Below are 13881 nucleotides of genomic sequence, written 5' to 3'. Positions count from 1 at the left end.
AATTTTTCTTCATTCTCTTGTTATCTTTATTTGAGAAAGCCCATTTTTGTTTCAGCACCCTGGGTAGTACTTGTTGATAGGTGGCTACATTTACCCACCAATCATTAAGTGCTACCCAGGTGCTGAACAAATTTGGGTTTCATATTCCTATAATACAAGGACAGTGGATTGCAAATTTGTATATGCACTCAAACCTGTATATACAGAGCACATTGTATATACTTTATCTATATGGAATCATTTAGACATTTGATATAGTTGTTTACCAACACACACACATTGTTGGTGTTTCTACTTGTATATAACTCTATGACTAACATAAATACAGATTGGTGCAGAGAGAAAATATGCAGAAAATAAATGCTGATTAAAAAACAAAGAAATAGATATCGGCTGAAGGCAAATAAAAAAGGATAATGAGAACGTAAATGGCAATATAAAACAAGGGCACAAAAGTATTTTTGTTTTAAGAAAACTGAGGAAAAAGATACATTTCTGTTTTGTTAGCTATTTTCAATACATAGTTGTTTGTATAAAATACATTTTAATTTAAATGGACATTCTGGCCAAAAGTGAAATGCATACAGGTGAATTATATCTCTGGGTACAAACATATTTGCAATATACATATATTGACAAAAATGCTTCTAGTAAAGGTTATCACTGTTTTAGTGTTATCATTTTTCTCTGCACGTGCATGTGAAGCTAGATATTCTCAGTGCACCAGCATTTTAAATACTGCAGTTTCTCAGAGAGCCAGTGGGGCTTCTATCATGTCAGCAATGAATCAAATTCAGTTATTAGCAGATGATACAAGAACCTTAGGCACTCTGACCAGGTGCTGTATTTAAAATGCTAGTGCACAGATACGTACACTCTTGAAACAGCTATAGTTTTGCTAACATTTTTTTTGCTAATACATGTATATTGCAAAATGCTTCTATTCAAAACGGATTCCCCCTTGTGCATTCCAATTTTGGCCAAAATGTCCCTTTAGGTTCTAATTGAAAATATCAATAGATACACTGGATTTTTACCTGCTTATCGCCATTTATTAAAATGGTTTCATTTAAAAAGATAAGCAAAGCACATTTAGCCTCTAAAAGTTGAAACTGTAAATCATTGGCGGCATTTCAAGCATTAGTTTGTTATAATTTGCAACTGTAATTTATAAATCACAAATTCTCTGTATTTTGTTCAATGACAGCAAACAAATGATTGAAATCTAAATTTGGAATAATTGTTTACTGGCTTGCGTATACATCATTCAAAAAGAATCCACAAATTGTTTTGTTTTGTTAATTGAAAGTGGCAAATATGCATTAACATGCAAGGATTATGCACATCAAAATAGGTAAGAATATATTGTGAACATTGCATATATTCTACCAGATTTTTAAAGGGACATGAAACCCAAATTTTTTTCTTTTATGATTCAGATAGAGAATACACTTTTAAACAACATTCAAATTTACTTCTATTGTTTCATTTGCTTCATTCTTTAGATATCCTTTGTTGAATAAATAGCAATACACAAGGGTGAGCCAATCACACAAGGCTTCTATGGGCAGCCACCAATCAGCAGCCAATGAGCCTATTTAGATATGTTTTTTTAAACAAACTATATAAAGAGAATTAAGCAAATTAGATAATAGAAGTAATTTAAAAGTTGTTGAAAATGGCATGATCTTTTTAAACGAAAGAAAAAATTGTGTTTCATGTCCCTTTAAGGTCGGATTATTTTATAATTTTATCTACTAATTTAAGATGTCGTAATAAAATCTCCAGACAGTGAAACATTTCTACATGCAACACAAAGCTAAGGAACTGTAAAGCAGTAACCTCTTCAATATGCACACAATTATTTATTAGTATTTCAACTAATTACAAAGCTATCGTGTCTCCATGACTTCAACGCAATATTAAATGCATATAAATGTTACATTTGTAATATACAGATGAGATTTCATTTTCAGTAGACAAGAAGTAAACCACTTTGTAGCAGACATTTTTCTACACAGTTGTGTTGTTTTTACGCAAATCTATTGAATATATATAGAACAGTTAAGTCAAAGTTGAACATTTTATGATCCGTATAGAATATGCAGTTTTAAACAACTTCTGTTCGGAAATTTGCTTTGTTCTTTTGGTATCCTTTGTTGAAAAGTGAATATAGGTAGGCTCATAAGAGCTCAGGAGCGTACACGTGTCTAGTGCTCTATGGCAGCAGTGTTTTGCAACATTGTTTGTAGAAGTTTTATACATTGTTGCAATCACTGCTGTAATAGAGTACTAAAGACAAGTGCATGCTACTGAGCTCATGTGCCTACCAAGATTTACTCTTCAACAAAGGATACAAAGAGAGTGAAGCAATTTCGATAATAGAAGTAAAATGGAAATTTAAAAGTGCATGCTCCATCTACATCATGAATTTTGCAATAACTTTGAAAATCTTGTTAGACTTTAATGAAGATTTGTATTGCCCTAATATCATCTATTACAAAGTATATCACATTTCACAAATTGCAGGTAAACATGTAGAGCCCGAGGAGACAAAATAAAGCTTATATACCAAGGAATACAAGAATGATTGTATCCCAGTGTTATCCTCATTATGTAGAAAACTACTAAAGCAGTTTGTAGAATTGTCAAGGCAGATGCAGAAGATACAGTATTAATAGAGTGACAAAATCAAGGTGACATTCAAAATTCTTGTCAAATACAGATGAAAATATTTTACTAGAAAGCATCTATACATCACAGTATTATTAGCATTTTTTTAAAGCACCAATAAATTCTGCAGTGTAACACCCGGGGTACAATAAGACAAGAAAGACTGGCAGGGTCCTGCTCCCTAAAGAGCTTACTATCTAAATGGTAGTTGGAGGAAAAGGTGGACAGTAGTAGATAATACCTAGTGTCTATGTATAGTGGCTAAACATTCAACTGACTATTCAAAAAAACATTTTAGCTTTTGTCATGTGACATACTTTGTTAAAGGGGACTGTCACTATCTAATATCAGTCTTTTTTTTTTTTTTTTTTTTTTTTAAATATTCTTTTTATTGAAGACAAAGAAAAAGCAATAAGGTTACATGCATATTATCACGAAGCCATATAAACATGAGAGTATACAGGAATGTAAAATTATACAGAAGCTAGATCTGTAGGAATGTTTATAATACACAAACTTGCCATTGAAATGTATTCAGAATTCTCAAAGTAAGTCAAATATAAACATTAGTTATGGCACATATTTAATATCAGTCTTTTTATTAAAAATGAACCAGTCTAATTATTTTTAAACCCATTATTTGCTCTTCAGAGACACAGAACAGTCCTCACCGTTGTAACAGAATTCATGAAAAAGGGGCAAAAGTAAAACTAGCAATGTTATTAGCATATTGCCTGCTAATGTTAAGGCTTTTAAATTAGGTCTCGGTTTAACTAAAACATTCATTTTAATATAAGCTTTATTGTAAACCCTTTATAAAATGTAATTATGTCCCTTTTAAATGTGAGAAAAGATGATACCTAAAACCACTGCTGCATATGCCAATATAGTATTGCTTTGAAGTATTTAGAAACACAAATGTCTGGATGGAAGAATCAATGAGATCTTGTATGGATATATCTATTAATCAGGATCGCCTACTGTTAAATATATTTTACATAGAAACATAGAATTTCATGGTAGATAAGAACCAAAAAGGTCCATCAAGTCTACCCATTTTACATGTTACTTTTTCCTTAGGATAGTCTTATGCATGTCCCAGACATTTTTTAATTCATTTACAGTCTTTGTGTTTACCACCATGAATCCACCACCCTTTCTGTAGAAAAAAATGCTTCCTCAGATTTCCCCTGAATCTTCTACCATCTAAGATTGTGACCCCTTGTTTTGGCTTTATTTTTTTTTTGTGGATAATACTTTCAGCTTCCACTTTATTAAGTCCCCACATATATTTGAAGGTTTCTATCATGTCGTCTCTTTCCCATTTAGAATTTTGCAATTCTTTTATTCCACTAGTCTGTTAGAAGGCTCCCCTCATCAGGACTCTAAGGACCAATAGCATGGTAGATAATAAACCGCATTAATAATTTATAGTTTTATCAATGAAAATGAGCATAGGCCAACATAAAGTTTCACTGTCTGGAATATAGTTTACATTTGCATTTTGGCATTCATAAATCTTCACCAGTTAAATAAAAATTCCTTTTCCTTTTTTGTAGCTATAATGGCATTTCTTTTTGATCTAAAAGCCCTTGTTGACATGATGTCTATTGGTACACTTCTTGCTTACTCCCTTGTGGCGGCCTGTGTTCTCATCCTCAGGTACAGTAGATGCATGTTTCATTGTGATAATCCAATATTTTAAAGCTAAATTGTAGATATATTTTACATATAGTGGTTCATGTTCACAAATGTATCTTCTGGACTGAAGCTGGACGGCATTAATCAGTTCTTTAAAGCCCCCCCCCCCAAGAAATCAGTATTTGTTGTCATTTTAGGAAGCCAAATAAAATAAGTGTAAATGTGCCACAAGCAGTTAGCAAAAATGCAAGCACATTGCTATCATTACACAATCTATATCTGAAATGCATTCCCTAAATAAATACAAATGTCTTTATTTTTGAATGATACAAAGGAGTATTATAGAGTGCTCTGGTTTCTACCAGTTTATTTCTGATGATCTGATAAGATCCTGGCAAAAGACAGCAGTTTATCACAACACAAGGATGATTCACTCTCTTCAGAGTCTCATTTGGTAAATGTACTCTTTACAAAAGCTAGTTTGTTCCACAGAAAAGGATTGCTTTGCTGGGTGGATACAGGACAAAAATGTCCCACATTTTCACAGAATTATCTGCGATTTCCATAATTAAAAGTCTCATCAGGAATGCAGAGTTCCTATGTACATTGGTACATAGAACTGGAAGTTTTCACTTCATTTTCAGCGGAGAAGATGACTACAAATGCTTACACCAACCGCCAGGGATGTGTGCAGATAAGATATGCAGTTTCAGGGACAGTTTGCATTCTCAAATGGGTGAAAAGCAATTTCACTGATATTTCTGTCATTTAATGCTCCTCATAATGTTCTACAAATGTTCATCCAAGGGAGAAGTATTTTTTTTCTTTTGAGTAGGTACTACTGGGAGCTAGCTGCTGATTGGTGCCTGCAGGTATATGCCTCTTGTCATTGGCTAACCAGATGTGCTCAGCTAGCCCCCAGTAGTGCATTGGTACTTCTTGAACAAAGGATACCAAGAGAATAAAGAAAGTAGTTTAAAATTGTTCTATCTAGAGTCATGTCTTTAAGAAGGGCAGATACGAAAAGCAGAAGTGATTAGTCTGGCATGTCACTTTCATGTTTCAACAATGCACTTGGATACATTTGGTATTGGAACTAAAGTTTAAGTAATTGAATAGTTTAGATTCAAATATAAGGTAAACAATACATTTAAGCGGTAGATGTAGAAATAAATAGAATACACAGCAGCTGGAGACTGAATACTAGCAGCTCAAAGTATGATGTGAAGCAGCAATCAGATCACTAGAGTAAATGTCTAACAGGGTAACCAAAATAGCAGGCGCTACTGCATGGCGGAAGCATTCTGGCTGCACAAGATCAGTAAATGACAAGCAGAATAACTGGAACAAAATGGAATGCTGGAGTAATCTGATTATATCATCTCAAAACAGTGAATTCTGTTCTGGTGTAATGTAAATTTCATTTTTTGGAAGACGGGACTAGGAGATGAATCTTCCTAAGATCTAGATGTGTTTTTGCCCCACTCTTGCTTTTATATGGATTGATTTAGTTTTAAAACCACTATAACCTGCATGTGTATCACTACAAGAGTAATAGATTTATACTTTTCAAAGAAAAAGTCTTAATACTCAAAGCAGTGATATATGAATACCCAAGCTGACACTTTCTCCTGGCTATTGATTTCCTTTTCCATTCTCTAGTCAACTTGGCCAGTTGAAAACTAACACCTGAGGGGACAAGGGATGGGTTTTATAGGAATGGGAGATACCCCAAATACTTGTGGGGAAATTCTACAAACAGAACAAACACAAGGCAGTATATCTCAGTGGTACTTGAATACACATTACTATTCTGAGTGGTAAGACATTGCTTTATGTAATTTGTGTTAACAGAGACATTATTTTGTGAACTAGTGCCAGTGGCAGGCAGTGTCAACTAGAACAGGGTTCTTCAAACCACGGGTTGGGACCCATTACTGGCTCGCAACACCATGTTAACTGGGTCGCGACTAGCGTGTGTCTGTGGTAGGAGAGTGTACGTGTTGTATGAGAGTGTGTGGTATGTGTGTGATCTATGAGAAGTGAATGTGCTGTGTGTGTGTTGTATGAGAGTGTACGTTGTATGAGTGTGTGTGTTGTATGAGAGTTTTTTTATTACCTTTTACAGCACTATCAAGTTTGACTAAAATCAGGAATAAAGTACACAAATTTTAGTCACATTGCCAAAAATTGCAGCTATCTTGTATATTACTTCAGAAATTTTCAGGCCAAGCATAAAAATAGGGCCTCAACGGTATGTGGTTCCATGGCATTTGATTCTTGGGAAAACAAGTTTCAAGAACCCTGAACTAGAAGATATCTGTACAGCGCAAACAAGAAGAGTAAAGTTATTTTTTTCCACTTTGCTCCATTTTCCATGTTACGTTGTCAATGAGGAATAATAAGCATGTCTAATCATATAATATTAGATACATTTTAAAAATGCACACAATTTGGTTCAATTTTTTGCAGTGCATGCTTCTACTTATTTACAAACTAACTTAGCGTGGTGACAAAAAACACACCTTACTTGACTGGTGTAAGGAAATAAAGTTCCTTATTTAAATGGAAGAACACCATTCACTCAAATGAGAAGTATTTCAGCTGGTATGAACATACTGAGGTCAACTGATTTTTTTATGGCAATCACTGACAGGGGCATGAGACTCCTTACTAGAAATAAGGACTCCCCCTTTCAATAATGGTGTCTCATACACCTCTGTGTGATTTATTTATTCTAAAGAGCCCCTTCCCCTTAAAAAAAGACCATTTTGGTTTTTAATTGGGCACAGTTTCCACACTTGAAAACTGCATATTAGGAGGAAGTGTTTTGCCCTCTGTAAGTAAAGGTGAAGGGAAAAATGGGCTCTGTAGATCCCTATAGACCCCTCCATATAAAAACCCCATCTGCTTTTAATTCCCTGTTAAAAAGAACACTAGTAAACAGACCCCTAACTCCAATTATTTGTCATTTTGTTTGAGATGTTACTTTTTTTCCGGAGTAAAGGCTTCAAATTAAGGTTCACCTTCTATATCTTTCTTTACAATTAGAATTCAATTTATTGATGCAGATATTCAGGTGAAACCAAACAAATGTGTGATATTTTCATCAAATAACAACACCTTAAATATTTTAAGGGAGATTTGAGTCTTATCCTTTTAGTACTAAGAAATGAGTGAATTTAAAAGACAAGTAAACTGTGATGTCCACACTGTGCTTGGGTGGTCTTTAAACTTTTACTGGGAAGTTGCTGAGATTATGAAAGCAGCATGTGAGGTGCAGCATTGTCACATGTTTGCATCACACCATTATGCAATTTAGTTGAGCCTTTACCCCTTAGAGAATTCCATTATTAAATATGTCCTTAACTGACCTAGCAGCTGTCAGTAGTAGGAGAAGCACTAGAAACTACACTTAATCTCTGGAATTGTAAATAATAATATATATAATTCATATTTGTAGTTACTGATGATAGGTTAAATTTTAACACAATTTGTCTTTGTTCTATTGCTATCTTTATTTGAAAAAGCAGGAATACAAGCTTTGGATCCGGCCCATTTTAGGTTGAGAACCTGGGTTGCGCTTGCTGATGGGATGGCTAAATGCATGCACCAATCAGCAAGCCCTATCCAGGGTACTGAACAAAAAATAGGCCGGCTCCAAAGCTTTCATTCCTGCCTTTTCAAATAAAGATAGCAAGAAAATGAAGACAATTTGATAATAGGAATAAATTGGAAAGTTGATTAAAATTGCATGCCCTATCTGAATCGTGAAAGGAAAAAAAAATGGGTTCAGTATCCCTTTAATGTTCAGACCAGTGCTTCATGGTTTTTCTTAACCCTTTAATGACCATGATGTACCTTGTATGTCGTTGGTCGTTAAGGGTTTGTTGGCTCATAATTACGACCTCCCTCCCTCTCTCCTGAAATAGCATGGTATCACCGCTGGCAATGAGACTGGACTATCAAAAAAATCAAGCCCAATTAAAAGAGGTTAATTAAAAATTGTGCTACACATGCTTTAAAGGGATATGAAACCCCAAAAATATATTTTGTAATTCAAGCAGTACCTATAATTTATTTCTGTTATTAAATTGAATTTGTTCCCATGCTTTTTTTTTTTTAAAGAGATACCTAGATAGGTGTCTAGAGCACTAAATGGCAGGAAATAGTTCTGCTATCTAGTGCTCTTGCAAATGGATAACATTCTTGCAAAACTGCTGCCATATAGTGCTCCAGACACGTATACGCTCCTGAGCTTACCTCCTTTATTATTAAGAAAAGAAGAACATTTTATAATAGAAATACATTAGAAACTTGTTTAAAGCTCTATCTGAATTATGAAAAAAGTGGGGTTCATGTCCCTTTAAAGAGACATTCTAGTGCAATATAATTGCTTTACATCAATTTGTATTCTTGACTTAAGATAACTATGAGAAGGGTTACATACATAGGTAATTTTTTTTCTTTGGAGCTGCAAGTGATTGGTAGGCTTGTGTGTCTTTCCCAAAAGCTGTAAGGTTTGCCGGACTTTACCTATGTATTTAATTCCTTTGCAGGGGTTAAACACAGTTTCTAGGGTCAAAAAATGCAAACATTGCATGCTCTAACCAATTAGACAATGTCATTTTTTAAATTTTAATGTCCCTTAAAATGTGCCCAAGTTGATTGCATTGATAGACAGTTTAGACCCAGTATGACCCAGTATGTGTGCCTCTGATATAACCTTACTTAAAAAGTATTCATTTCTGATTAAAATATTCAATAAACAGCTTATATCTCTTTTTGCCGACAACATCTTATTTACATTAACCAACCCAGAGACTTCCCTTCGCATACTAACCCAAGAATTTAAAACATTTAACACCTACTCAAATTTACTTTGTAACACCTCTAAATCGGAAATTCTAAATGTCACTCTACCAATACCTAAAATGGAGTTGGCACGAACACTTACACACTTCAAATGGAACCCCAACTCCCTTAAATATCTAGGTATCCACTTAGCTACTTCAAAAGATAAACTAATTCTACTCAATTATGACAACATTAAAGATGAAATCATCAATGACCTCTCGAGTTGGAGATCTAAAAAATTGTCCTGGCTAGGATGTATAAACTTAATAAAAATAAATCTTTTCCAAGGATTATATATATATATATATATATATATTACAAACCTACCTTTACCAGAGAAATGTATCCCATCACTTCAGAAAGTGTTCAGTGACTTTACATGGAACAAAAAAAACACTCCAGAATCAATAAAAAAACACAGGGAGGATTAGGCATTCCAGACTTAGCTAACTACAGATATGCTGTCTTCTTACAACGCATAGTGGACTGAAACATCCACAAATCACATAAAAGATGGGTTTCATTAGAAAGTCACATATCCCAATCTACTAATATGACCAGACCCTGCTGGGCATTAACAAACTCCCTGCCCCAAATGCCCTATGCTAACCCGATTATCTTAGAAACATATAAAATATGGGACAAAGTCACACTCCTCTTTCCACATCTCACATCTAAACCTTCTCCACTTACATCGTTGATACATAATGGAGAACTAAACCTAGGCATGTCTACTCTGACACCTCTTCCACCCTCTCATCTATCTGACTTCCCAGTGTATTGGGTCACCGAACGAGAACAAATAAAAGCACAGGAAACTCTTATACAGCAAGGATTCACTTGCTTTAAGGACTGGTTTACTTACAGACGAGTACACGACTTTATAACAATGCACCAACAAAGCAGAAACATGACCAGACCTCTGACAAGGTTTGAACAACTATGCGTGAGAGAACCCCCAATCAGACACACCTTGTCTCTTATATATAAGATTTTGAGCACCCCTCTCCCAGGTCATACATTACCATGTTTTGAAAGATGGGAAGCCGTCCTTGGAATTATCATAACCCCAGCAGGCATTATTCGAACGGAATACTGATCATCCGCCGTCACATTCGCCTCTATTTGACCCTCTTGCCAATTTATCAAACATTCAACAGGTATGCTTGCGTCTATTCCAACGCAGCGTACCTATCGTTCAAACCGCAACCCTTGCGGCCGCGATTGCCATAGAAATCAATGGTCTGAAAACACAGAAAGGTAATGTTCTATGCTGCAAGACAATGAAAGCATATTAGAAAAGAAAATAAATTAGGGAGATGTTAACCTACTTATGGATTATGTTATATCTTTGTGTCTCCTTACAAAGCTAGAGGACAATATCATTGCTTCAAATTTAGTGCACTAGTAGATATAGGGATAAAAATTAAATACATTACATATATATTATATATTTTTGGATAAATCTATTTGCACCATGTTTAACGCATGTAATACAAGTCCCACTCTCCACTTCACCCCAAATTTGACGCAACACTTTTCGCACCAAATTTGACGCAATACTCAACCTCCTAAACAACCGACAAACTGGTAAAGTTTTCCACAACTTCTTATTGGTAAATGCATAATCACGTGATTAATGAAATCAGCCAATCTGAAATATACATTTTCTACTATCACTAACCAATCAAATTGCTCTATACTTGTGTCATTGATCACTCATCAGAACTTGTAAGTGCCATTTGTTACATTGTGTATTATACTTTGAAAGTATGTATATGTGAAATTAGTATTAAAGATAAACATTGATGATGACAATGATTTTAATAAACAAATGATGTTTGATTCAATATAATCTTAAAATGATAGCTTAAGCTACCTAACATTAAAGTGAATGTAAAGTTTGACGAATGTGTGCCCGGTTTTTACAAATCCTATTAAAAACAGGGGCACTTTCATTCATCAAACTTTACATGTCACTCATTTTGTTAAAATACTTACCTTTTATTCTTGAAACCGCTCCAGCGCTTCTCCCGCCCATCGCAAGTCTCTTTTTATGTCATAAATGACGAATCCTGCTTCCTCCAATCACGGTTTGGCCACAGACAGGCCCATTTTTTTTTTTAAAGTATGTTGCACATTAAAAATAGTATTCCATAGTATCAATATGTTATTATGCATATATACATGTATACATCTTCTAGTTTGGATTAAATGCAATTCTAACATAGCATTCAATTGAAAATTGTCTTAAACTTTACCTTGCTACTATATCATTTAACCTGAGGAGGTAGGAGAGGTATTGAGAGGGTTTAAACAAAGTGAACAGAAGGCAAAAAGATTAACAGACATAAAAAGGAATTGTGTGCATTAAAGGGACAGTACACTGTATACATTTCTTTTCCATTAATGTATTTTTAATGACTTGTTATACCAGCTGCAGAGTATGGAATGTATGAGAAATTGCATTTTCAGGTTTGTGTATATAAATGTAGCTGTTTTTTTGTTTTTAAACCACAACCTTTTAGAATAGGTTGAGCTTGCAGGTAATATCATATCTCATTATGTTATTACTTTGAATACACAGTCATGCTTCCTTATCTTATATTTGTAAGTATCTGTAATATAGAGCTCAATACAATGGAAAATTATCATTTTATTACAATCCTGCACCCCACTGGGAGTGTAATTTCTTCTGCTGGCTGTGTTTACTTGCGCTTATCAATAGCCTAGACTCCAGTATAGAAACTTTCAGTATAGGTTGTGATACCACAGGCAAGATCAGCTATTTTGAGTGCCAAAATAGGGGTAAAGGAGCTATTTGTAAATTATTTAATACACTCCAGCAGGTAAAATGGATAATTGGGAACAATTTAAAGGGGAGAAAATAGTTGGGAAAACTGTCCCTTTAATGTACTGCAGTGGAGTCATTATTTGAACCATATTAAGCTGACTCTTTTTTCTGCACAAATAAAGTCTAAAGTGATTTTTTTTTTGTGGCTAGGTACCAACCTGGTGTAGGTTATGAAAAGCCCAAATGTGATACTGAAAAAGAAATGTTGTCGGCATCTGAGAGAGAGTCAATGATGAACGAGTCTCAGATTATTATCCTGCAAGAACAACGTTTCAGTTTCCACAGTTTAATAAACACTCCAAGCATACCAACTGATCAGTCTGCTTTTATCGTGAGCTCCCTTGTTGGAATTCTGGGTATGGTTTTGCAACCTTTCCTTTTTGATTCTTATAACTTGTTCACAGTTATTAATAAAAGTGCTACTATATTTTATAGTTTAAATGTGTGCTCCTTCTTTAACTGTGTAGTGGAGCATATTTTGTTTATTTGTTGTGTTTGTACCACTATCTTCAGTGTCTTATTTTAAAATGACTTGAAAAATGTAAAAATCATGATACTTAAAGGGATACTAAATCCAAAAATGTTTAGAAAGTTGCTTAAAATTGCATGCTCTATCTGAATAATTTACTCCTATTATCAATGTTTCTTCATTCTCTTGCTATCTTTATTTAAAGGGACAGTCACACCAGAATTTTTGTTGTTTAAAAAGAAAGATAATCCCTTTATTACCCATTCCCCAGTTTTGCATAACCAACACAGTTATAATAATACACGTTTTACCTCTGTAATTATCTTGTATCTAAGCTTCTGCTGACTGCCCCCTTATTTCAGTTCTTTTGACAGACATGCAGTTTAGCCAATCAGTGCTCAGTCCTAGGTCACTTTACGTGCATGAGCTCAATGTTATCTATATGAAACATGTGAACTAATGCCCTCTAGTGGTCAAAATGTATTCAGATTAGAGATTCAAGGTCTAAGGAATTAGCATATGAACCTCCTACTTTTAGCTTTCAACTAATACCAAGAGAACAAAGCAAAATTGGTGATAAAAGTAAATTGGGAAGTTGTTTAAAATTGCATACCCTATTTAAAACATGAAAGTTTTTTTGAACTTGACTGTCCCTTTAAAAAGAAGGAATGTAAAGCTTAGGAGCCGGCCCATTTTAGTTTCAGCACCCTGGATAGTGCTTGCTTATTGGTGACTCCATTTAGCCACCAATAAGCAAGCATAACCCAGGTTCTGAACCAAAATGGGAAGGCTCCTAAGCCTTACATCCCTGCTTTTTAAATAAAGGTAGAAAGAGCACAAAGAAAAATTGATATTAGGAGTACATTAGGAAGTTTCTTAAAATCACATGCTCTATCTGAATCATGAAAGAAAAAAAAATGGGTTTAGTATCCCTTTAAGTGGAATAAGACTTACAAAGCTTAGACGATGCAGTGCAAATTAATGTACTTGCCAACTGAAACACTAGTTTATTTTTTTTTCTGTTCTCTACAGCTATTCTTATATGTGCACTGAGCATCCTCACAACATACGGAGTGCAGGCCATAGCGAATTTGGAAGTGTGGAGTATTATTCTTCTTATTCTGTTTATTTTACTCATCGTTCTAATTGTGCTTGTTATATGGAGACAGCCACAGAACCCGCATAAAGTATCTTTTATGGTAAGTAACCTCAGATTTCTCTTGTGGAATAAAATGTATGGATTTTATACTTGAATACTAATAAATCCATTTTTAAAATGTACCCTTTTGACTTGTATTATAAATATGTTTAATTTATCTTGCAAATCTATAAGATTGCAAAATGCTTTCTAGTTTTAATATACATTTAAAAATGTATTCGAACAAAT

At 34.3% G+C, this 13881-nt stretch overlaps 1 protein-coding gene across 2 annotated transcripts in view; it reads left to right on the top strand.

The window, feature by feature from the left end:
• SLC7A2 (solute carrier family 7 member 2) overlaps window positions 1-13881 on the top strand; it is a 189279-nt gene that overhangs the window by 149922 nt on the left and 25476 nt on the right. For both annotated transcript variants that reach the window (XM_053703918.1, XM_053703919.1), the window contains exons 8-10: window positions 4233-4335; window positions 12176-12381; window positions 13527-13693. In XM_053703918.1, the coding sequence (XP_053559893.1) occupies window positions 4233-4335; window positions 12176-12381; window positions 13527-13693 (476 nt within the window). The remainder of the gene's footprint in view (window positions 1-4232; window positions 4336-12175; window positions 12382-13526; window positions 13694-13881) is intronic.

The sequence above is a fragment of the Bombina bombina genome, chromosome 2, assembly GCF_027579735.1.
Source record: "Bombina bombina isolate aBomBom1 chromosome 2, aBomBom1.pri, whole genome shotgun sequence".
Lineage (NCBI taxonomy): Eukaryota > Metazoa > Chordata > Amphibia > Anura > Bombinatoridae > Bombina > Bombina bombina.
The sequence above is the reverse complement of the archived record's forward strand: the minus strand, read 5'-3'. Positions and strand labels throughout refer to the sequence as shown.